The sequence below is a fragment of the Physella acuta genome, unplaced genomic scaffold, assembly GCF_028476545.2.
Source record: "Physella acuta isolate Inbredline_101_S28 unplaced genomic scaffold, ASM2847654v3 ptg001066l, whole genome shotgun sequence".
Taxonomy (NCBI): Eukaryota; Metazoa; Mollusca; class Gastropoda; family Physidae; genus Physella; species Physella acuta.
This window is the reverse complement of record NW_026732583.1, coordinates 176,167-202,990: the sequence shown is the minus strand read 5'-3', so window position 1 is coordinate 202,990 and position 26,824 is coordinate 176,167. Positions and strand designations below refer to the sequence as shown.

Below are 26,824 nucleotides of genomic sequence, written 5' to 3'. Positions count from 1 at the left end.
ATCTTTTAAGATTTATAAATTAAATTTTTAATGAGGTAATCGAGACTTGAAAAAAGAGTTCTTTGTAGTGAATTATCTTTTTAATAAAGACATTTCGAGAGATAAACCTAACTGGCTCTACAAACGATTCTTGTGTGCTGTGGGCCATGAGGTAGGCCACTGGGTCTCCGCTTTAGTGCCGAAGTACGGTAATTCGCTTTGAGCGAAGAAATGGATTTATGTTAGTGCTACGGACATGGTCTGTAAAAGCGGTACCATAATTGTTTAAACAAATGCTTTATAAATGCGGTACCGTAGTTGGTGAAAAGATGCTCCATAAATGTGGTATCGTAATTGTTTAATTTAAACAAATGCTTTATAAATGTGGCGCCGTAATTGTTTAAACAAATGCTCTATAAATGCGGTACCTTAGTTGTTGAAACAAGTGCCCTTTGTTGATTGAGCTGAAGGTCAGAGGCGTAGCGACCCTACCCGGCGTCCGGGGACAAACTTTTCGATTTAGACCCCCCTCAAGATTTCGATTTGCACCACCCCCCCCCCTCAAACTTTCGATTTGCACCACCCTCAACCTTTCAATTTATTTTTCCAACCCATTTTGTCGCCCCTAAGGTCGGCGCCCGGGGACATATGTCGCCCCCCCCCCTTCTCGCTACGCTACTGCTGTAGGTTGATCTAGTGCCGAAGACAGACAATGTGATGTTCCGTTCGACGGTGCGGGAATTACATTGGTTGGTATGTGTGTGTATGTAAAGGACGTCAGTAGTTATATTCTCACAAACATTCGTATGATTCTATACATTTCAACCACTTTGTAAAAACACACTATTTACCTTATGGGCTATTATTAATTATCTATAAATAAATTATTATTGTTACAATAATTAACCTACAGAAATTATTCCCAGAAAAAACCACTTAAGTACGACATTGATAAATAACCCACCGGTCACTATTTAGATCTGAAGTTACCTCTTATATTTCGATTCCCCCCCCCCCTCCTTCCTACCCCCAATAAAAAAATAAAAAATAACCACCAACAAGACCAAAGGTGAGTACCTAACAAAACTTGACCGTGTTATTGTGCTAGTCAAATAACCGGAGCCATTAAATACAAGTGAGATCAGAGAAATTCAGGTACAAACTTTCTGATAAAGATGACTACAGGTAAATTTGTCTGCTCATTAATTATGTGTTTTTTTTTAATTAGGGAAATCATTTTTTTTTTCGAATTGAAAACATGTGGCAAGAACATCTACCTGGAGAGTATGTGATTTTTAAACTTAATTAATGATGAGCTTTAGGCATTACAATTTGTTTTCATTAGCGATTCTCTGTCCAAACACCAATAATTGTTTTCTGTTTGTGTAGGATTTTTAAAATGATGCGTCCATCGATGTTAGACAGCCATCAACAGTTTATTCCAGGAATTATTTGTACACACACAAGAAAACAGCGGGGAAAGAACAGACAGAACTACTTCAAACGATGACATCCTAATTTCAGAAGGGATGTTGACGTCAAATGTAAGGACAGAAACAACAGCAATAGCTTACCCTGGCCCCAGGGATGGTCCCCCAGTGCTCCTGGGTGTAGCCCCAGTATTGCCCGTACCGGTCATAACGGCGATTGTTCATTGTGACATCATCAGCACAAAGTAATCCATAATTTTAGAAAACTTGCTTCTTGACCAGGTGTATCCACTAGAATCCACTTTATACTTTATAAGCAGAACAAAGCACTCGAGAACACGTTTCTTCTAATGCATAGTTCTATCTTTTAATGTTGTATAATAAAAGATGTATAAATAAATAAACGCGCACAAAAGATAGGCCAACATGCATGTGATATACAAAGTATAGGTCAACATGTCATTACATGACATAGGTCAAAATGTGATGTGCACGACATAGGTCATATGTCATTACATGACAGGTCAACATGTGATGTTCAAGACATAGGTCAATATGTCATTACATGACATAGGTCAACATGTGATGTTCAAGACATGTCAACATGTCATTACACGACATAGGTTAACATGTCATTTACATACTATATACCAGCATGCCATATACAAGACAGGTCAACATGTCATATACAAGACAGTTTAACATGTCATATACAAAAAGTGGCACTAGTGTACAACAAGATAAAAACGGGTAGACGCCGTAGTCAAGAGAGACAACCGTGAAAATGTCACCGTTGTTTATCAAGCCGACCCTTGTGACCTCCCTGTTCATGCTTGTCAGTTATTACATTCCTTTATAACACCGGCAACAGTCCAAGTAGAGTTAAATACTTTTTTTAAACTTTAGAAATGGGAGAGGGGGAGGACTGCGGCTTGAACTTCGGAGCCTGCGTACCGTTGACCTTTTGCTCGGCAATTTGTTTTTTTTGTTTCGTTTATTCCGTTTTGAAAACATCAAACATTTTATGAATGAAACGTGGCGAGAACGAGGCTGACAGTCTACAGTCATGCGGCCCCAATGCCCCAAGCTTCAAACGTTCCTCCCAAACCCGAAAGTACCACTATGTAAGAGAGAGAGAGAGAGAGAGACAGACAGACAGACAGACAGACAGACAGATGACAGACAGAGGAGGGAGAGGGGGAGAGAAAGAAGGAAACCCAAACAGAATGTGTTCTCAGGCACTTTGTATACAAAAGCCACGACTGATTACAAGTATTGAAAACTTGTTAGAGTTAGCACTAGTCTAGAACTCTTGTTAGAGTTAGTAAAACGGGACATATGGAGACAGTCTAAAACTCGCGCCAGTAAAAATAAAATCTCTTTAAGTTTAAGCCTTGCTTCTTATACCAGGCCAACATTGTAAAAAATGATTTAACATGATTTGTTAACAATTAAAAATTACGGTTAATTTTTTTTAACAGACGATTCCAGATGTTAGCCTTGTTATCAGAAAAAAGCAAAAAGTGGTTTTTTTTTTTCCAGAACGGCGCCGCCCAAGTTGTGAGGTCGTGTGACGTCAGATGTATAGATTACTCACGATCTCGCGAGGGGCTGAAGGTCCTTGACGTGCGATCCAGACATGGGCTATTTTTAGACATTTCATAGCTCACTTGCCACCACTGTCATGTAAACAATGACCTGGTTAAAATAGCTGAGCACGCGCAAAATGGCGGCCCTCAATGTGGTCTAGTCCTGGGTATTTTAAAAATTTTCATCGAGAAAAGACGATTAGTGCCACGTACGACCTTTAAAGATGGTAAATTTATTTTATATATATATATATATATATATATATATATATATATATATATATATATATATATATATATATATATATATATATATATATGTATATGTGTGTATGTATGTATGTATGTATTTAGCAATGAAAAAGAAACCCATCTGGCAGGGTGAAGCATTGAGTGGAGATTACATGAGGGCCATTAAATGAACCACACGAGATGCAAACACGAGGGTCAACTTGGTGGATTAACTACGTTAATTAATTTCTCTGTACCCCGGATGTAGGATTAACTGATTAGCGATCACTTTCCGGTCAGCTGGCAAGGCCTCAGTATGGTATCTAATTGTTTTCATCCGGTACCAGCATTGTGCTCTTTTATTGTTATGTTAGACCATACACATTTCTATTTTAGACCATACACATTTCTATGTTACACCATACACATTTCAATGTTAGACCATACACATTTCTATGTTAGACCATAAACATTTCAATGTTAGACCATACACATTTCTATGTTAGACCATAAACATTTCAATGTTAGACCATAAACATTTCAATGTTAGACCATACACATTGTTATGTTAGACCATACACATAAATTAAAATGTCAAATGTTGGAAACTTGCAAGCCACTTTGTGCTATGATTCTTTTAATGTTTTACTTGAAATAACGGATCTCTGACACACATTTAAAAAAAAAAACAAATAACACCCAAATCTTTAAACTTTCCCCAAAGTTAAGTCGATCTCTGACGTTTTCTAACACCAAAAATAAAACCCGAATCTTTAAAAATTTCCCCATAATTAACTTAAAGGCATTCTCTGACGCATCTAAAACCAAAAATAACACCTGAAATTTTAAAACTTTCCTTTTAAGTTAACTTCTGCCAGGACCGACACCGAACGTCTGATTAAGTAAAACATTGATGTGGGATTAATTGAGGCGTGAAAACAGAGGTTTGTAAAGGTGAAGAGGGGATAGGGATAGGTAGAGGAAGAAAATCTTACAAATTTATAACTCGGGTAGAGTTCTTAAGTAACTAGAGGAAGAAAATGTTACAAAGTTATACCTCGGGTAGAGTTCTTAAGTAACTTGAGGAAGAAAATATTACTAAGTTAAAACTCGGGTTAAGTAGAGTTTCGAGGTAACTTATCACCACGTAATTGACTAATGAAACTCAGACACTATCTGGGCTCTAAGTGTACGATATGTGTAAGGTAATTAAAGACATGCTAAGTTTACGACAGTTTACAGTAATTTGATTCTTTAAACCCTAATATCTGTGGGCGCAGGGAAGTTATTTTTATTCTATTTATAGGTAAGTTTTTACAATTGTTTGCTCATATTTCAGTCGTAACAGATGGTATAGTGAACGACCTACAGTCTCACGGGGCCCATAGCTGATAGTATCACGGGGCCCATGGCTCATAGTATCACGGGGCCCATGGCTCATAGTATCACGGGGCCCATGGCTGATAGTATCACTAGGCCCATGGACGGGGCCCATAGCTGATAGTATCACAGGGCCAATAGCTGATAGTATCACAGGGCCCATAGATGATAGTATCACAGGGCCCATGGCTGATAGTATCACGGGGCCAATAGCTGATAGTATCACAGGGCCCCTAGATGATAGTATCACAGGGCCCATGGCTGATAGTATCACAGGGCCAATAGATGATAGTATCACAGGGCCCCTAGATGATAGTATCACAGGGCCCATGGCTGATAGTATCACGGGGCCAATAGCTGATAGTATCACAGGGCCCATAGATGATAGTATCACAGGGCCCATGGCTGATAGTATCACGGGGCCAATAGCTGATAGTATCACAGGGCCCATAGATGATAGTATCACAGGGCCCATGGCTGATAGTATCACGGGGCCAATAGCTGATAGTATCACAGGGCCCCTAGATGATAGTATCACAGGGCCCATGGCTGATAGTATCACAGGGCCAATAGATGATAGTATCACAGGGCCCCTAGATGATAGTATCACAGGGCCCATGGCTGATAGTATCACGGGGCCAATAGCTGATAGTATCACAGGGCCCATAGATGATAGTATCACAGGGCCCATGGCTGATAGTATCACGGGGCCAATAGCTGATAGTATCACAGGGCCCATAGATGATAGTATCACAGGGCCCATGGCTGATAGTATCACGGGGCCCATGGCTGATAGTATCACAGGGCCAATAGCTGATAGTATCACAGGGCCCATAGCTGATAGTATCACAGGGCCCATGGCTGATAGTATCACGGGGCCCATGGCTGATAGTATCACGGGGCCCATGGCTGATAGTATCACGGGGCCCATGGCTAATAGTATCACGGGGCCCATGGCTGATAGTATCACGGGGCCGATGGCTGATAGTATCACGGGGCCCAAGTGTGATAGTATCACGGGGCCCATGGCTGATAGTATCACGGGGCCCATGGCTGATAGTATCACGGGGACCATGGCTGATAGTATCACGGGGACCATGGCTGATAGTATCACGGGGTCCATGGCTGATAGTATCATGCGGCCCATGGCTGATAGTATCATGGGGCCCACGGCTGATACCCATGGCTGGGAGCCTCACGGGGCCCATGGCTAATATTATCACGGGGCCCATGGCTGATAGTATCAAGAGGCCCATGGCTGATAGTATCACGGGGCCCATGGCTGATAGTATCACGGGGCCCATGGCTAGCCGCAAGTTAACACTAACCGCACGCTAACTCTTTCATCTAGCACGCTAAATCCTTCAGCTATCCGCACGCGCGCTACTGTTGTGAGCACCTGTATCCACGTGCGCCTCCCCCTCCCTGTGTTTTACTTACGGAGAAAACAGATTCAATCACTCAATCACTCACGACTTCCGGTTTCAACAAAACTCTCGAGACGGCGCGAGCTCCCTAAAGGAATGTCTGCGTCACCCGAGCAATGCTCGGACCACACGTGCCTTTAGATTGTAGATAAGCGTCTGACGCCAGCGGCCATGTCCATCTTAGGTTCTAAATAAGTCTGTTCAGCTTATCAGATACATTGGTCGACTCGAGAAACATTCTAAATAACTCTGTACAGCTTGTCTGATTCATTGGTCAACTCGAGAAACATTCTAAATAACTCTGTACAGCTTGTCAGATTCATTGGTCAACTCGAGAAACATTCTAAATAACTCTGTACAGCTTGTCAGATTCATTGGTCAACTCGAGAAACATTCTAAATAACTCTGTACAGCTTGTCAGATTCATTGGTCAACTCGAGAAACATTCTAAATAACTCTGTACAGCTTGTCAGATTCATTGGTCAACTCGAGAAACATTCTAAATAAATCTGTACAGCTTGTCAGATTCATTGGTCAACTCGAGAAACATTCAGTCAAGCAAATCAATGGCTGAAACAGACAACAGCATAGTTAGCACTTCAGTAGACAGACAATAGAGGATGCAAGTCTAGACAGACAATAGAGGATCTAGACAGACAATAGGGCCTGCTAGTCTAGAAAGACAATAGAGGCTGCAAGTCTAGACAGACAATAGGGCCTGCTAGTCTAGAAAGACAATAGAGGCTGCAAGTCTAGACAGACAATAGAGCCTGCTAGTCTAGAAAGACAATAGAGACTGCAAGTCTAGACAGACAATAGAGCCTGCTAGTCTAGAAAGACAATAGAGGCTGCAAGTCTAGACAGACAATAGAGCCTGCTAGTCTAGAAAGACAATAGAGACTGCAAGTCTAGACAGACAATAGAGCCTGCTAGTCTAGAAAGACAATAGAGGCTGCAAGTCTAGACAGACAATAGAGGCTGTAAGTCTAGACAGACAATAGAGGCTGTAAGTCTAGACAGACAATAGAGGATGCAAGTCTAGACAGACAATAGAGGATGCAAGTCTAGACAGACAATAGAGGATGCAAGTCTAGACAGACAATAGAGCCTGCTAGTCTAGAAAGACAATAGAGGATGCAAGTCTAGACAGACAATAGAGGATGCAAGTCTAGACAGACAATAGAGGCTGTAAGTCTAGACAGACAATAGAGGCTGTAAGTCTAGACAGACAATAGAGGATGCAAGTCTAGACAGACAATAGAGGATGCAAGTCTAGACAGACAATAGATGCTGCAAGTCTAGACAGACAATAGAGGCTGCATGTCTAGACATGAGTAAACACGCAAAACAGAGTGAAACTGTCAGGATTATGCCCTGCTGTCTATACTTTACCCGCTCAAGACAGATACACAGCAGAGCTGAGTGCTCTAAGGTACGTCTTAAAGACAGGTACCAATTAGAACTGAATGGTCACAGGGACGTCCTAAAGACAGGTACCAATTAGAGCTGAATGATCACAGGTACGTTCTAAAGACAGGTACCAATTAGAACTGAATGGTCACAGGGACGTCCTAAAGACAGGTACCAATTAGAGCTGAATGATCACAGGGACGTCCTAAAGACAGGTACCAATTAGAACTGAGTCGGCTCAGTGGTTTCAGACTCTTAATTGAACGATGAAGATTTATTACAACAAAAACAACAAGAAAAGTTAACTAACAATATACAAGCGTCCCTGGTAATACAAAACCAAGTTAGTGAGGTATATAAAAAAGAAAACCGCATTAATTATAATTAAAATAATACGAGAACGCTATTTAATTACTGTGTTGAATGAATTTGTGATGATTTCTACCTGCGCGAGAAGCGGCCTAATGACAGAAGAAACTTTGTGTTAATTTCACGCTGTGCTAACGGAATAAACTTTCGGTTCCAAAACATGTTGTACTAAAAGAAGAGCCTTTCTGTTATATACACGTTATAAACATATGTATATATTATATTTCTGCTGCTAGTTAATGCCACTATGACAATAATCTTAACGTACAAAATAACTCATTAACGCGGCAATGATGATGAGAATGATTTTTTTTAAACTTTCAATCCAAACACAATTAACAAGGCAAATAGAAGTTAACAGTCACAAACAAAATTCTCCAAATGAAAACTAAATCTCCTGTACGAATGAGAATGCACAATTTTCTGCCTGATGCACGTAAACACAGGTAGCACTAGGTGTTAGGCTCAGTCAGTGAGCCCGTGAGTGGTGATACCACTGCTCACCTTCGAACTGGGTGCAACAACAAAAGTAGGATCAGTAGACCACGGAACAATAAGATAATTGTTACTGCCAAATGAATACGTTAAACACCGGCTGCCAGCACACGTCTGCTTCAAACACGGGCAGACGGGAGGCGGGATTTGAAAACTTGTAGGAGAACATGCACACGTGAGTGAGAGAGTGAGTGAGAGAGTGAGTGAGAGAGTGAGTGAGAGAGTGAACGGTGAGTTTTTTTTTTTTCTAACCTTTACAGAAGGACGGAAAGTAAATGTAAGTCAGGAAAAGATATTACGTTAGAGGTTTACTATAGTAGATTCTTCTTCAAATTTTTTATGCATGGAGAAAATTGTAAAGGGTAGTGATTGTGTGAGGGGTAGAGGGGTAGAGCGGTGGGTTTAAAGGGTCATGGGTTACTAAAACTAAGTTGAAGGTGATGATGAGATTTGAACTTTGACCTCCCATATGGGATATGATGATATTTAGGATAAAGATAACAATGATTCCAGACAGGTGTATGTCTTCATCGCCTGAAGGCAAAACGGGGTCATTAGCATGCAGGCAGGGGCGGGGTAAAGGTCAAGTTGACCTAGTTGCAGCCAGGGGCCTTCGCATTTTAGAAGCCTTAAGATGCCTCCTAGCATTGGTGCAATGTCAATAGTCATGGAGATATAACAACTAGTGACGGGGGCATTGATGCGATATAAATAGTCATGGAGATATAACAACTAGTGACGGGGGCATTGATGCGATATAAATAGTCATGGAGATATAACAACTAGACAGGGGCTTTGATGCGATATAAATAGTCATGGAGATATAACAACTAGTAACGGGGGCACCGGATAATTTTCATCCGTGGTCCCACGATAATTTTCAGACAGAGGCCCCGGATATATTTCGGCTGTGGGCCTAGGGTAATTTTCGGCTGTGGGCCCAGGATAATTTTCAGTCAGGGGCCCTGCTCTAGCTGAGTCCGCCTGTACGGGCGCCACACAATGGTGGGGTGAGTGGCTGTTCACAAGCCCGTGAGTCGGTAGAACGTGCGGACCAGGTACATATTAGGCAATTAAACAGGTAATTAGGTTTTTAAAATTAGCAGGCACCGTAACGACGGCGTGGGAGTTTGAATGTGAGTTCAACTGCTAGGCACGTGCTAGCGAAGGGGGGGGGGGGGGGAGAAGTGAGCATACCTGTGGAGGGTGAGCTCATTGTGGCTGTACCCTGTGTGTGTATGTGAGTGTGTGTGTGTGTTTATGCTAGCCGTGTATGTGTGTCGGTTCGTGGTGTTCTGTGAGTGCTAAAAAAAATAGACCATGTTTCTTCACGTGTATGGCTAGGTGTCAAAATTATAAAAGTTGTACGGCACATGCAGACACGTCTAAGTGCTCTATACGTGAGACAAAATATGTCCGCTAATTATCTTTTAACTTCATTAACACTTTTATAAAATGTCAATAAAACACACGACATCAAAAAATGCACAACTCATCAAAATACAACACAAGTCTATAAATATAGTACACGTCAACAAGTTTGGCATGTGTCGAGAAATATCAAAAACATTAACATATCTGTATTTCTCTTAAACTTATTGCTTTTAACAACAACAAAAAAGTACATACACAGTTGGTAGTTTACAAAACAGCCTAATTAAACATCAACTACTGCCAGGTAAAATGAAAACAATAATTAAATGTAGAGAAAAAAAACGAAACGAAATAAACATTGAAACGTCCATCTATAAAAATGATCTATAAACATTTCATTAGATAGAAAATTGGAACTTCAAACAAGTGATGTTTCTGTTTTTAAATATGTATTTTAAATTTCAAAAAGTCGAATTTGTGTTAATGATAAACAGAAGGACTATTTGATTTAAAATGCACATTCTTTGGGTATTATATGACCAAATTTCCATTCTGTGGGCATTGCTATATGACCAATGCCCATAGTGTGGATATTGTTATATGAACAAATGTCCATTCTGCGGGCATTGTTATATGCCCATTCCGTGGATATTGTTATATGACGCAATGCCCATTTCTGTTGGAATTGTTAAATAACCAAATACCATTCTTTGGGTATTGTTATATGATCAAATGCCCATTCTGTTGGTATTGTTATATGATCAAATGCCCATTCTGTTGGTATTGTTATATGATCAAATGCCCATTCTGTTGGTATTGTTATATGATCAAATGCCCATTCTGTTGGTATTGTTATATGATCAAATGCCCATTCTGTTGGTATTGTTATATGATCAAATGCCCATTCTGTTGGTATTGTTATATGATCAAATGCCCATTCTGTTGGTATTGTTATATGACGCAATGCCCATTCTGTTGGTATTGTTAAATAACCAAAATGCCATAGTGTGGATATTGGTACATGACCAAATGCCCATCGAATGGACTCTAAATGCAAAGTTGTGCAAGTAGGTCTTCTAAAAAAGTTTCTGAAAAAATAGCGGGAAACTGTGGTTAGAACTAGTATTGAAACAACACAAAGTTGTTGATAGATCCCTAAGTGGGCGTGGTTTAAGCAAGCTACAATACACCAGACTTCCGGTAGAGATTTCTCAGTTTAGCACACGTTGACCCCGTGACCTATTTAATTCTAAACGGATGTTCCCGAAATAACCATCCTGTGCTAAACAACAATGTGCGAGCTAATGATGTCATCGAATGGAACTCTGGGAACGGGAGGTTTTCCTGGGGTCGGGGATGAGGAACACTTCATTCATAGAACTGGCTTTAGGTGCCCCCTCGTCCCCCCACCAGCGACTTTTAACTATTTTATGTTAACTTTGTTAACTTTAGTAACTTCTTAAAACTTGACTTAGACAAGCAGTGGCGTAGACAGGAATTGAATGGGTGGGGGGGGGGGAGTTGGCTAAAAAAAGTAATTTCTCCTTATATATATATATATATATATATATATATATATATATATATATATATATATATATATATATATATATATATATATATCTAATATATAAAGCTCAGTTCTGTAACGTGTGGCAAAAAAGTTTGTCGTTGACAGTTCTATGGATTTAAGTGTTAGATTTTTTATCGTGCTCACAGTCTAAATTTACGAGTCAAAAAATTACCATTGAAAGTCTTTAAAAACAATTTTCATTCTATTTACATAGAAGAATAATTTTCAATTATGAACACGTCATAAAATTTTTAAAAAGTGTATCGACGTTTATAAAATTTCTAAAATTGTGTCGGAAATGTATTGACTGCACAGTTACTTCCCTTTAATAAAAAAAATTCTTAAGAAGAAAGAATTTACATTTTATTACTTTGTTTTTGGTGTTAAGAAAAAAAAATAATTACATAATTAGCGGGGATTGATTAAGTGCAATGTCGTTAGGTATTTTTAACACTGCCTTTTTTTTATTCTATACACCGAACATACTGTTCAATATTTTTTTTTTAAATCAATAACATTTAATAAGCCAGGTCCTACAAATCCTATATGTTTATTTCTTTCCATTTACGGATAAGCTTGGAGTATTATCATTTTTGTTCACTAAATTGAAACAGGCGCGTCCGCCGGCGCCCTTGCACGGTTCGATTTGGCACCCTGGGCTATCATGTGAGCGCTATGCTGCATAGTTTTGTTTTTAACAGTGCGATAGACTATGGGTAAGAAAGGTTACTATAGTCTTTAAGTGAATCAAATCCGGGCGTCCTCCGGCACCCCGACAGGGTGCTATTTGGCGCCCCGGGCCTTCCGGTGTACGCTATGGTATATACGTTCGCGTGAGTTCAAAAGACTATGAATAAGTTATGTACTATAGTCGTTTACTAAGTTCAATCAGGCGGTGACGTCATGGTGCGTCCTCTGGCGCCCAGACAGGGTGCTATTTGGGGTCCCGGGCCTCCCGTGTTCGGTTTCGCGCCTACGTTCATTAAAGTGAGTGCAAAAGACTATGAATAAGTTGGGGTACTATAGTCGTTTATTAAGCTGAAACAGGCGATTCCGCCCCGGGCTAGACTCTGAGCACTGTGCGTTTATGTTCGCGTTAGTGTTTTCTTTGTGTTTACGTTGGGTTTGCGTTAGTGGTTGCGTTTTGATTTGGTTCGTTTTTGTTCTTTCTTTTTTCGTTTTCGTTTGTGTTTTATTTTCTTTGCGTTTGTGTTTGTATTTGTGTTTGTGGTTGGTTTTGCGTTTGTATTTGGTTTGTTTTCGTTTGTTTTTTCGTTTGTGTTTTTTTCTTTGGGTTTGTGGTTGGTTTTGCATTTGGATTTGGTTTGTTTTCGTTTGCTTTTTCGTTTGTTTTTTTCTTTGTGTTCGTATTGGTGTTTGTGGTTGTGGTTGGGTTAGTTGTTAGGTTTTTGTTTTCGTTTGTATTTGTAATTGTGTTAGCTTTATGTTTGCGTTTCGTTGTTTTGGTTTGGGTTTGGGTGTGCAATGCCGAGTTTATGATGATTACTAAACACACAGGTAATGGTCTTTAACAGAAAGGTTTTTCACAGAAGCCAGAGCAGGGCCTGGCCGGGACGGCTAGTATATATATATATATATATAATTTAGCATTAGACAATTTTCAAAAACACCAATACATCCACATTCTTTCACAATTACAGACACGCATACACATTTATACACCTAGTTTCACCATACCACGTGATTTAGCAACTAGCCTTTTCATGAAATACAGAGGTGTCAATAGTATCATTTTTTTTCGCCCGTCGTCTAGAATCTAGATAATGATGACCACAGAAAAATAACAAGCCTCGTTTCCATTTATTTACGTTTCTTGGCCAGTCCCACATTTAAATGGGCCTACTTCTGTAGACGATAGTAGACATATACTACAACGTTACGGACCTGATGAAATTAATGCATGTCAAGCGTTTGTCGGACGCTTTTAATCACCCAACACACTGGGCATATGCCAGCAGAAGATACGACGTGCACCTTTCGTTGTTCGTACATTCGTTGTGTGAGCCACCAATATATTGGCCAGTAATACTGGACTAATTTTTATCAAAAACTAAAATCTAGAGCTTGATGAGGTAGATTATGAATACAACGGAGACAGAAGCCATGAGTATGTAAACAGCTTTAATTGTTAACCGGCAAGGTCGGAAGTACAATGCACAAGGGACATCACTCAAGATAACAATATTATAAATATAACTAATACAGAAGAGTGAGTTCCCTTGACCTCACAATTATTTCAATCTATTACATCCCTTTACCCTTAGAACACAATAACACATCTCTCAATAGAACAATTGATAGTATCCTAAAATCACCAATTATATTGTAACATGAACACTATGGTAGATTACATCCTTACAAACAATGCACAATATGCCACAACATAATCAAGATACAAAACAATGATGTCAAAGTCCTTTTGACCTTTAGAATCATAGGTCTAACTTATTTGGGACTTTGATTGTCCTGTTTGACCTTCTCAGTAGCTTTTGATTTGGTGACTCAAGATTCTGACCATCTGGATTCTCTATCTCAGGAGGTCTAGGATTTAAATCATTAACTCCAGAATTTACATTTTCTGACTCCAGACAACTTGGTTCACTCATATCAACAGAACTTGGTTGTGGAACAAACTGAGTTAGTGTGAACTGATCAGACTTGGTGGGATTGACAGATTCACACTTATTATCTGCACAAGTTATTTTTAACCTGGTATCCATTTTTCCTTTCTCCCATAATTTCTTAGATACACATTCTTATTAACACCAAATTCTCCTTCAATGAATGTTTTGTCATGATTTAATGGAACTATTTTTGAATTGGCATCTGAAAGTATTATGCTGTTATTCAGATCCTTGACTGACATAGATTTCTTTGATTGATCAATTTCCTCAGGTAATCTGATAGTGCTTTCCTGGTAACCAAAAATACTGTTTATGAGTAATATTCTGGACCATATCACTTTGCAACTGTGATCCAGTATTTGAAATGGGTGTATTAAATTGCAAAAATCTTTTTCTTCTTTTGATGTTACCCTTTTAGTTTCTGTAAGTGCTAATGATGTTAGCAAAGTTGTTTGATGATCACATTCCTTCTTACTAATGTATTCTCTTTAAATTAAAACATTTGAAATTGCCATATCACCATAATCATTTATTAAGTTACAAATACTTTGTTTAGGCAACTCTAACTGATAATGGACTACATCTTCTCCATCTTTTAGATAATCTTCACAAAGGGTTTTATTTCTTATTTTATATGGCTTTAAGTCATCATTCACAGACTCTTCAGGCCAACCATTCTTACAGTACTCATATACTTTTATTAAGCACTCATCTTTTTGTGTTTCTCTCTTAATATCATTCACATTTATATTGGAGTTATCCATGATAGTGAAGAGAACAAATACATCTTCTGGTACATAGCTCAGGCTTTGGTTTTTTAAAGGTAATCTACTAAGACTATCTGCACTATTCTCAGATCCAGGTTTGTATCTCAATTCATAATTGTATGCAGTTAGTGTGATAGCACATCTTTGAATTCTTGGTGAGGCATGCTCAGGTAGGGTTTTGTTTTCTCCAAATAAACCTAGCAATGGTTTATGATCTGTAAAGATGGTGAACTTCCTACCAAACAGAAACTTATGAAATTTCTTAACACCAAAAATGATGCCTAAGCCTTCCCTATCTAACTGAGAATAATTTTTCTCAGCCTGGTTCAAAGATCTACTGGCAAAAGCAATGGGTCTATCACCCTTCTCATCCATGTGGGACAAGACTGCTCCTACACCATCTGGTGAAGCATCACATGTTAATATAAGTCTTTTCCCTGGGTCATAGTGAGTTAGTAAGGTGTCAGCAGACAAAGCCTCTTTTGCTGTATTAAAAGCAGTATCTTGTTGTTTACCCCAGTGCCAAGTTGCATTTTTCTGTAGCAGCTTGTACAGTGGTGATAGTTTACCAGACAGATTTCCTATGAACTTTGCATAGTAATTTATTAAGCCCAAAAAAGCTCTTAGTTGTTGGGTATTTTCAGGTTTGGGTGCTTCTTTAATGGCTTTTGTTTTCTCAGGTTGAGGTCTGATACCTTGCTTGCTTAATATATAACCAAGAAAACTAATTTCTGTCAGCATGAATTGACATTTATCTTTGTTTATCTTTAAACCTTTTTCACCAACAATTTTTAATACTTTATCAAGTGTTTTAAGATGTTCAGTGTCATTCTTACCAGTTAAGTACACATTGTCAAAGTAAACACAAACATTTGGAATGTCCTTAAAAATACTGTCCATGACAGCTTGGAAAATTCCAGGGCTAGATGATATGCCAAAACATAGTCTTTCATATTGGTAGAGTCCTTTATGTGTGTTTATTGTCGTATAGACTTTTGAATCTGGATGCAGTTCTAGTTGAGTGTAAGCATGACTAAAGTCTAATTCAGTGAATTTGTCTCCTCCTGCCAAATTCAAAGAAATTTCCTCAATGTTAGGTATAGGGTACCTATTTAGCTCTATTTGCTTATTCAGTGTAGTTTTATAATCTCCACAAATTCTTATAGAACCATCCTTCTTTAACACTGGCACAATGGGTGTCGCCCAATCGGAATAGTCTACCTTCTTTATAATGCCATTAGATTCCAATCTACTTAGCTCATTTTCAATTTTATTCCTCATTGCATAAGGTGGAACTCTAGCTTTGCAGTATCTTGGATTTGTGTCTTTAATGCTTAACTTCACTGTTCTATCATTTAGTAATCCAGAGTTACCAAAAACACATTTATTTTCAGATATAACTTTATCTAGTGAAGTAAGACTAGATTCTTTTACATTCTTCAATGAACAAATACTCTCCAAATTTAACTTAAGATCACTTAACCAGTTTCTACCTAGTAATGGCGGTCCATTTCCTTCAACCACAAGAAGAGGAAGTTTAACACTTTGACCATTATAACTCACATGAACCATACACTCTCCTATTACCGGAACATTGTCACCAGTGTATGTTGTTAGACACTTGTGACATGGCTGTAGAGGCACTGATCCTCCAGTGACAGCGTCAAAATCTTTCTTTGTTATGACTGTTAGAGATGCTCCAGTGTCAAGTTGGAAGCTGATGCTCTTACCGTTGATATTAACTTGTACATTGATGGGAGCATGACTTATTGATTTAACAGAGAACAGGTTGAAATCCGGCTGCAAATCAATTTGAGCATTTTCACAGGTAGAGTGGTTCATTGGTTGGGTTAGGTAGTCTTGGTGAGAGTTAACATAGTGCTGCCTTTGGTTGCGGTACTGTCTTGACTGGCTAGATTTAGCAACAGACGAAGACTTTGCAAAGCAGGCCTTGGCAATGTGACCTTGCTTACCGCACTTATAACAAGTTGCTAACTTGAACTTGCACCGATGAGATGCATGGGGACCTTTGCATCGATGACATTTTTGATAATCATTACTAGATTTAGATCTAGGATTTGAACGAGCAGGCTGTTTAGCATAAGTTGGAATGCTCTGATGGGGTTGATGTTTATTGACTAACCTGCTGTTTACTGCATGGATCTCTGAAGGTGCTAAAGATCTCGCCGCATCTGATGACTGCTGGAATGACATTGCAAGTTGTATTGCTTTTTCCAATTTTAGATCTGACTCGAGCAGCAACTTTCTTTGAATATCAGGGCTGTTTACACCTGTCACAAACTTTTCACATAGTCTGTCAGACAGCGTATCGCCGAATTCACAAAATTCACTTAAATGACGTAAAGCAGCAACATATTCTGATATTGACTCGTTTGGTTGACGAGTCCTACTGTTAAATCTAGCTCGACATAAAAACTTTGATGGGGTAGGCGCATGGTGGTCTGTTAGCAATTTGCTCAGCTCGTTAAAGCTCTTGGTATCTGGACTAGCTGGTGCGCATAAGTCCTTTAGTAGCCTGAATTGTTGAGGCCCTATGACTGTTAACAAAACAGCTCTCTTTTTGGCTTCTATCGTCACGTCGTTTGCTTCTAGGTAAAAGCTTAACCTCTCTAGGTAATCTTGAATGATTTCATCATTCGCATCAAATTCTTTTATTTGGCCATACAGCGCCATAATTCTAGAAATAATTAGCTAATAAGCTCTAGCAAACCTCTTTTTTGCGTAAGTAGGTGCTCTTTCTAGTAGATGTTTATCCTCGTCGCCAGTTGAGGTAGATTATGAATACAACGGAGACAGAAGCCATGAGTATGTAAACAGCTTTAATTGTTAACCGGCAAGGTCGGAAGTACAATGCACAAGGGACATCACTCAAGATAACAATATTATAAATATAACTAATACAGAAGAGTGAGTTCCCTTGACCTCACAATTATTTCAATCTATTACACTTGAGAATAAAAATCTCAGGATGCAACAGTTGTCAAAATATACAGCACACGTCATTATCGAAAGGATGTATACAATATACAGACTGAGGAGGCGTAATCGTCACCATCAGAGTTTCTTCCAGGCATCTCTTCGGGGGGGGGGGGGGGGGGGGGGGCAAGAAAGTCTACCCCCCCCCCCCCCCGAACTAGATGGAATTTATATAGTAAACATATACTTTTACCAGTGTCGTCGTGCCCGGAAAATGTAGACCGCCCCCCCCCCCCCCCCGGAGAAAAAAGTCTGGAAGAAACACTGGTCGCCCAAATGAGTTTTACGGTTAATTATATATAATGGTTGCTGGAATAGCTTCCTTTCAGCCTTCGGTGTTTACAGTCAGTGTTTCTTACGGACATTTTTTCCAGGGGGAAGTGGGGGAGGGGGGCACTTTAAACTTTCGAGAAGGGGCAACGCCCCTTACTTTTTTCGAGGGCGGGATGAGACCCCAACTCCCAACTTCTGTTAACAATTAATTGCAATTTTGGCACATTGTTTATTTACAAAAATGTACACAATTTTAATCTGTCAACGATACAAACCTACGAGAATGCACAAATCCCCGACCTTAACGAATCCTTACAGCCTTCTACAGTTTTCTATCATAAAACACGAACACAAGCTCAACATTTTTGTACTAACACACATTTTGCAACAAACGTAAAAGCAATATGAAATATTATAGTGTGTAATGCTAACTTTCATAGTGTAAACGGTGGTTGCGGCCCCACCACAATAATGTAAACAAATGTGTGTCGAATTTGTCCCCTCCAACCAAAAACCTGGATTTTTTTTCAATACTTAAAAAACTGTTTCCTGAAAACATGGTCCTTCGGTTGCTTGCGTTATTTAAACCACACGTCTGAACTTTAAGCTTATTTTTATACTGCTGCAACTGCGTGGTGTTGCGCATTACACCTCGTTTTGATAACATGGGCGAGAAATGGGTCACGCACATGGGTGACAACTCACCCAACCCACGCACTTGGTTGCTGTGAACTTTGTCAGTAGTGTTAGTGTTATGATATAGCGTGGAAATAAAAACGTATTTTAAGCGCACAAAAGGCGAAATAGTACTTAAGTTGTGGATTTCAGTAGTACCATTTTACCAGTGACTTAATGCATGGCCTAGCGGTAGAGCGATAGAATGCTAACCCAAAAGTCTTGAGAAGCCGGGTTGAAGTCAGTAGAACATCCCTGAAACAACCCAACCACCCAACTCTGTAGTGGTGAGTACTTGACTCACGTAAGGGAGAGTAAAGGCGGCTGGGCATAGTGATTACCACTTTATTCCATCATATGAGAGAAACAGGTGAACTCTACCTTACTTGCCCCATGGACCGTCAGGGTGGAAAAGGGAACGTTACTTTTTTAATGCATTACACGGGTTGGAAGTAACCATTAAACATTTTTAAAATCGTGTGCAACGTTACTAAAAATGTTATTATAAAAACGTGTTAACTTTTCTACAAATTGGGTGCACTTTGTTTTGTTTTTAGAATTTCCGGTTACTAAACCAAAAAAAAAAAAAAAAAAATCAAATAGTCAAAACAATATAGGTTTTTTTCTCATGGTCACTTGGTAAATGTAAATAAGAAAAATTGATTAGCTGGATCCCAAACTTTTACTAGCATAAATTACAAGGAATCGACCAAAATGCATGCAAAACTTGAACATTGTTTTTAAATTTAGTTCATGCGTTCAGTGAGCGTAGGATGCTGACAGTAAACGTTCATACAATCATTCATAGACTCGAACCTGATTGCTTCCACCAGAAGATGTTGGGTTGGCTGACAACCACTCAGCAGAAGATGTTGGGTTGGCTGACAACCACTCCCGCAGTAGGTTGAGAGCGTCCCCCTGAATGACGTCCTTCAGCCTCTCCGGGTCATCTGACACCCGTATCACGTGGGTGAGGTCCGAGACCAGGTTGGCGATGCGCAGGGCCCCGGCCAGCCCCTGGTCCCTGACCCTGTGGCTCCGGCTCCTGGTCAGGTGGGGGCGGGGCGGGCTGCTCAGGTCACCGTAACCTTTAGGGCAGGAAATGTCGGGTGTTTTAGTATAGGGATAAATATAGGCCTATAAATGACTAGTGTTAATCTACTAAGCTGTCCTACTTCATTAATTATAATTAATTGTTTACCATCAATATAATGAAATCACTATACAAGACTTCAATCATAACTGAAATAATTATCACTTCATCTTTGATTGATTCAAACTTGATTGATTCTCTCTTACAGAGTTTCTAATGTTTATTTTTAACCAGGCTATGCTTATATTGGTTAGAATATTGAAATGTATAAAGGCCAGCATGTTGCTAGATATGTTTTATCAAACTGGTTTTAACAGCATGACTCCTATAATTTCTCCATTTCTTCACTGAGCCCAAACAATCCATGTTCTTATCATCCCGACTTCCATGTGCCCCACTAGACTACCCAAGCTATTGATTCGTTGCTTTACAAAAATACGTCAACATTTGATGCGGTCTTTCACTCACATAATTAAATCCTCCCAAGTTTTACCCTTGTGATAAAATCATTCACAGTGCTCTGCTGCCCACTATTGTTAGATCTGCAACTGATATTTTTTCAACTAAAGAAAAACTGAGATTATCTTATTGATTTCAATGCCATTGACAAATGGAGAAATTCGATATTTAATTAATATGATTACATTGTAAAAACATTTCTTACAACGCCGCGTAATACGTAATATTCGTTAATTTAAACTTTTTGAACAGTGCGTGCATATCTAGAGAGTACGAGTACATCTGTTCGTTTAGCTCATGTTTAAAAAATTAATTGAATCTTTGTTTTCATTACTTTTATTTTAAAAACTGCACCAGTCTCAGTGTTTTTAAAAATAAAATCCTGAACGGTCAAACTACAAAGATTCTTTATCAGTAGAAACACAAACACTGAATGAATTAGGCTAATATCACTTTGATAATTTTAATTATATTAGTTAATTAACGGAAATAATATGCTTATTTTGATAATTTAGAAATGTTCTAAATGTAATATTTCTTGTGATTTTATCTTAAGCTGATTTAATATTTGTAATTTAAAAATTAAGTGACCAGCTGTAGAACAAATGCTGTTATTATGCAGAGCAAGAACGATTATATATTGATTAAGTAAAGATTAATTAATCAAGGATAGATATATCGGAACAGCAATACGTTAGTGCAATAAAGTATGTCTTTTGTGGCGTGAAGGTGGAGGTGGGGGGTGGGGAGTGGCTGCTTTCCCGTTAGCAAACAAAATGTGTGTTGGTTGTCGTCAATTAGCAGCATTCAGTTTGGTTTGGCGTGGTCTTCATATTAAACAAACACTGAAAATCTATGTCAATTAATCAAAATAATAAATTAAGGTGTTTTCTAGATGTTTTAAAACGTCACTTATAATTAATTAATGGCTTAACAATGTGGTTTTCTAAATATTACAAAACCACACTGTTTTGTAGATATTTATTACAAAACGGGGTGATTCTCTAGATGTTGCAAAATTGTTACTTGTAATCACTGGATTTACAATGTGGTTTTCTAGAATTTAAAAAAAAAATGTCCCTAGTATCAATGGATTGAGGCTCTACTCACCATGCTTTGGGTCAGCCATTGCGGAAATCGTCTGCTGTAGACGTCTGGCGATCCCGACGAGAACTGGCTACGTCTGCTACTTGAGATATCAATCTTGACCAGCGACCTTCTTCCAGTAGCCACTCATGGTGGTCGGCTTTATGAAGTAATTCTCCATCTGTGGTTTTGTTTACTACACGGTGACACGACGTGACGTCACCATGTCACGTGTTTTACAACCAACAGAACTAGGATTTTGTTGCCTTCTGTTATCGTCATTCTCGTTGCTGCTTGCATCTAATTGTTTTGTGCGAATATTGGACTCCACTTGATACATTTTTGCGTTTTGTCGACACCTGACCAAGCTCACACCATCGTTTGTACGAGATAGAATAAAAAACTGACAGAGGCGGTTTCCAACAGCTGTAACTTAAGGTAAGACAGCTGTCATTAGTGTGTGTGGGTGGTGGTGGGGGGGGGGGGGGGTAAACGTCCCCCCCCCCTACAACACAACATGCATTCGCCACTGTTGGAAACCACAATCTAGGATATGTAGCAAACGATGTAGCTGTGCGATAAGAATTGGTCGTGTATGACCCCATCTCTTAGTGGTTGGACAAAGCACCTTCGTGCTAACCCTAGTCGTTGGACAAAGCAGTGGCGTAGCGAGGTCGGGTGTCACCCGGTGCGGCACTTAATGGTGTCACCCCCCCCCCCCCCAGAGGCGTAGCGACTCTTCCCGGGGACAAAATTTCAATTTACGATTAGCACCCCCCTCAAACTTTCGATTTGCATCCCCCCCCCCTCGAACTTTCAATTTGCACCCCCCTCGAGCTTTCGATTTGCACCCCCCCCCCTCAAGCTTTCGATTCACATGCCCCCCCCCTCAAATTTTTCTCTATATATTTTACTATTTTTTGCCTTGGTGTCACCCCCCTAAATGGTGTCACCCGGTGCGGTCTGCACCCCGCCCCCCCCCTCGCTACGCCTCTGGGACAAAGCACCCATGTGCCAACTCTAGTGGTTGGACAAAGCACCCAAGTGCCAACCCTAGTGGTTGGACAAAGCACCCATGTGCTAACCCTTATAGAGTTGCTGGACGAAGCACTCTTGCACCACCCCCCATAGCTCAATACTTGGATCTCATACGAATCGAGAACATTTTGCCCTATATGTGCTAAAAATGTATCCGATTGGTTAGAAACAAGTGATTTTTTAATCTATTTACACCCCCCCCCCTCCCTCCGATTATACATTAAAAATATTTCAATGTAAATTAGGGGTAATCCATAAATGACGTCACGCTGTTTTAAACGATTTTTATCCCCCCCCCTCCCCTCCGTCACACGTCGTCACAAAAAGCCAGACCACCCCCCCTAAAATGACGTCACACCTCAGCCTACAACCCCCCCTCAAAATTGCAGTTGAATTTTTATTAAACAACGATATTTTTCCAAAATCTTGTCTGAACTCTGTCAAAATAGAGTATTTTAATCAATTGTTATTACAATTTTTTTAAACAGTTTTCTAAAACGCAAAATAACGTCTAAAATTCGTTTTCTAACATTGCTTTTTTATAATGCAAAAGTGTGACGTCGCACCATCTGAACCCCACCCCCTCCCCGTCATCACACACCGTCACAAAATTACGGACCCCCCCCCCCCTCCCCCCTACGAGTGTGACGTCATTTATGGACGACCCCCTTAGCTACAATAATTGTTAAGAAAAAAAATAACGCTGTCAATTTTAAAGTATATAAACATACGAGCCGACCCGCGGCGTATCATACGCCGCTATTTAGTTGTTTTTTTTTTCTACTTTTCAATAATTCATAATTTGTGAATTCGACAGTACTAGTGCTGCCACTGAAAATATTTGCTTTAAAACACTAACACCCTCCTTTCCCCCAACTCCTGCCCCACCCCGTCGTGAAAGCAGCCTCCTCTTAGTTACCTCCCCTAAGTTTAAAATCGTTTCAAACTAAATTATCTGCCCCTAATAACCGTCACTAAAACCGTCTCTACGGTTTGTAAACATTTAGCGTGACCACAACTCACCAGACCATGTGGGGGGGGGGGGGGAGGTTGGGTGGTAGTGATAGAGAGGAAGAGAGGGGACTGCAAGACGCTTGCAGCTTGTTTTCTAATGTCTCCCAGAAGAGAATTATATATATAGATGTTGTTTTTTTAAAAATGTAATTAACCAATTTAATTGAACTAATTATCAAGTTTTTTGACGAATGGAGCAGCGTATTTGGTGTTTCTTTTTTTTTTTTTTTTTTTTTTTTTTTTTGTATATAAAAAAATTCGGTTGTTTTCGACAATGTTTTGGAACGTTTACTATCTATTTTTAGCCAAGCTTCCTAACCTTGAACTTGACAGTGTTGCCAGATCTCCTGTGACCTTTACAAACAGCAGTAACCAGAGGTTGAACAGTTGAGTTAACATCCAGATCTCTTGTGTCTAATTTAAAATTTTGCTAAGATGTCTCTAGCTCGTCAAAATTATCTGGAAGAATGCGAGGCTGGAGTTAACAAGCACATAAACACCGAGCTCAATGCGAGTTATATTTACTCTTCGATGGTAAGAAAAACATGTTCAGTAATGCACTTTTAATGTCTTTTAACTTTTAACATGTACGAAACAATGTACTTTACTACTTTAGTAGTGTAACTCAGAGTAACTCTAGTTAGATTTTACAATTTAATTTTACATAGTTACTTATTACCTAGTTAGTTAGGGCCTAGATCTAGATCTACTACTAGATCTAGAATCTAGATCTAGATTAGATCTACTTGCTTTGTTACATTTTGTTTTTGTTGTCATGTTTTTACTAGCTGTTTGCAGCTAAATTGCCTTTTCAAGTTGTAGACATAGATCTAGATCTAGACCTAGTTGTGTTTTACTTTTAGACTGTTAGATCAAAACGTAGATATATAATTTTTATATATTATATACTTATGCATAGGCCTAGATCTAGATATATCATATAGATCTAGGCCCTAAGAATAATATTTAGTAATATTTAGTATTTTGTTAGGCTAAGAAGGCAGCTATGCCTACTGTTTTTAATAATTATATAGTGGCATATCTAGGCATTCTAGGAACACATACAATCTATGATTTATACAGTTTTAATAAATTAAATTTTTAGCTCTTTGGCCCCAACTAAAATTCCTGCCTGTAGAAAATGTTAATATATATTATTAGTAGGCCCTAAATTTATTTAAAAAAAATAGAACTAAGGAGGGGGCATTTTGATATATGTGGGTGGGGGGGGGGGGGAGTTGCAGCAAAAGAGATGTATGAGAAACTCTGCTTTAGAAAGCAGATCAACAAGCCCAAGTTTTTGTACATTCCATTTTGACTCCATATTATGTACAAAAAACTCAATTCAACTTTGCAATTAGAAGTTTTTAATGAAGTTATTTGCACTGACATTTGTGACCTGTTTGATGTGATGAGTGAATACACATCTTCCATAGGCCTTTCATTTTGAGAGGGATGATGTTGCTCTGCCTGGATTTTTCAAGTTTTTCAAGAAGCTTTCAGACAGAGGGCGAGAGCGTGCTGAAAAGTTCATGAAATATCAGACCAAACGAGGTGGCAGAATCATCCTGCAGGATGTCAAGGTCACATTTCAATCTTTTTTAACTTTTTTTAATCTAATTTGTTCTATAAACTTTATAGACTAACTATAGCTATTTTATGGCAATTATTGTTTGCCTTTAACTGAATCATAAGATAATGCTGTGGGTTGTAACTCTCTGACCTTGGTGATGTCAACATGTCTGGGAATGTAAAGCCAGCTGACTGTAATGTTTAAATAAGATGCTAAGATACATGCTGTCTCATGAGCAAGGATACCAAACTCAACACTTTCGGGTTAAGAGTGGAGCACATAATGATATTGTTCCATTTTTTCTGTGTTGATTAAATAGTTTCTATGTACCTTCTGTGGTAACAAGTAAGTTTAATTTTCCAGAAACCTGATCATGATGAATGGGGTAGTGGACTGGACGCTATGACCACAGCACTTAAGCTGGAAAAAAATATCAACCAGGCATTGCTTGACCTACATAAACTTGCTGAGACAAAATATGACACACATGTAAGTTGAAACATAGCACATGCATGAGACAAAATATGACACACATGTAAGTTGAAACATAGTGCATGCATGAGACAAAATATGACACATGTAAGTTTAAACATAGCACACCAGTGAGACAAAATATGACACACATGTAAGTTGAAACATAGCACATGCATGAGACAAAATATGACACATGTAAGTTTAAACATAGCACATGCGTTAGACAAAATATGACACACATGTAAGTTAAAACTTAGGACACTCGTGAAAATTTAGTGATGGTTTTTTAAGCTAATTACACCACAGTCATAAACATTTAGTTATCAGTTTTTTTTAGACCCAATGTAGCACAATAATAAGAATTTAGTTAACAGTTTCCACTGCAATAGTTAGCCTAGAATCTTGACAGATCTGATGAAGTAAAGTAGGTCTGTTTTAGTATTAACAGCCTGTTTTAGTATTAACAGCCTGTTTTAGTATTAACAGCCTGTTTTAGTATTAACAGCCTGTTTTAGTATTAACAGCCTGTTTTAGTATTAACAGCTTGTCTTGCCATTAGCACTACATGTTTTCCTAAAGCTGAGTCTAACAAGGGTGTCCTACTTTATAAAACATATCCATAGATTGTAGCCTTGCAATAGTATGAATTTGCCTTAAAGTTAACCATGAATAACTCTATAAGGTTAACAATCAATTAGCTTTAAAGTTAACAATCAATTAGCTTTAAATTTAACAATGGATTATCCTTAACATGACACCTATTTTAAAAAAAATTTTCACCCTTGAATATTTCTTCCAGCTTGATGAATTTGTTGAGGAAGAATTCTTGGAAGAGCAGGTGGACTCCATTAAGCTGATTGCCAGTTACGTAACTCAGTTGACCAAAGCTGGACCAGGTCTTGGTGAATATTTGTTTGACAAGGAAACTTTACAAGAGAGCTCATAAAATTTGGCTTTGTCCAGTTTCCCACCTGGTCAACCCTATGGTCACATGGTTGCAGTGAGATAAAAAAAAAATTATTTACAAAAAAGATTGTATAATCTGGGTAAATAAATACCTTATTTGGTTTTGGGTGTTTTTGGAAATTTTTGTTTTTACTAAAAAAAAATATGGCTTTGAAATACTTCGGATGAGTGCACATATATTATTTCAGATTATTATCTTCCATACCACTCTAGTTTAATAGAACAATTTCTTAATGTCTGTTACTATTACACAGATTGCTAAACACATAAAAACGGATATGCTGCCTAGGTTATGATATTAATATAATACATAAGATTTTTGCTACCAACTTTTGTTATACAGTTGATCTGTTTTTAAATTAATTACCAGGATATTACACACAATGTTGTGATTTTTATTTTTTATAATTAATTTTCTTGTTGTAATTTGAAGAGCTAAACAAAATTGTACATTATATAAATTCTAATTTTGTTATGTAATTTTGTTTAGTTTTTCAAATTTACATA

General features: G+C 38.6%; 2 protein-coding genes across 4 annotated transcripts in view; one reads left to right on the top strand and one right to left on the bottom strand.

Moving 5' to 3' along the window:
- LOC131955448 (liprin-beta-1) overlaps positions 1-19,605 on the bottom strand; it is an 84,452-nt gene extending 64,847 nt beyond the window's left edge. The window contains exon 1 of one of the 2 annotated variants that reach the window (XM_059319585.1): positions 19,431-19,605. Coding sequence is in view for 1 of the 2 variants with exons in the window: in XM_059319579.1 (XP_059175562.1) it covers positions 1,554-1,634 (81 nt within the window). In the remaining variant the exon portion in view is untranslated. Of the gene's footprint in view, positions 1-1,553; positions 1,677-19,430 lie in introns of those variants that run through there. The other variant, XM_059319579.1, reaches the window with a different exon arrangement.
- Positions 19,606-23,630: 4,025 nt separating this feature from the next.
- LOC131955449 (soma ferritin) lies at positions 23,631-26,419 on the top strand. 2 transcript variants are annotated; one of them, XM_059319586.1, is made up of 4 exons: positions 23,633-23,838; positions 24,741-24,887; positions 25,241-25,366; positions 26,151-26,419. In XM_059319586.1, exons 1-4 carry the CDS (start codon positions 23,740-23,742, stop codon positions 26,295-26,297), a joined length of 519 nt encoding a protein of 172 aa, XP_059175569.1. In that variant the 5' UTR covers positions 23,633-23,739; the 3' UTR covers positions 26,298-26,419. The 2 variants fall into 2 exon arrangements, with proteins under 2 accessions (XP_059175570.1, XP_059175569.1); XM_059319587.1 differs by lacking the exon at positions 25,241-25,366 and having other exon boundaries at positions 23,631-23,838.
- The last annotated feature ends 405 nt before the right edge of the window (positions 26,420-26,824 follow it).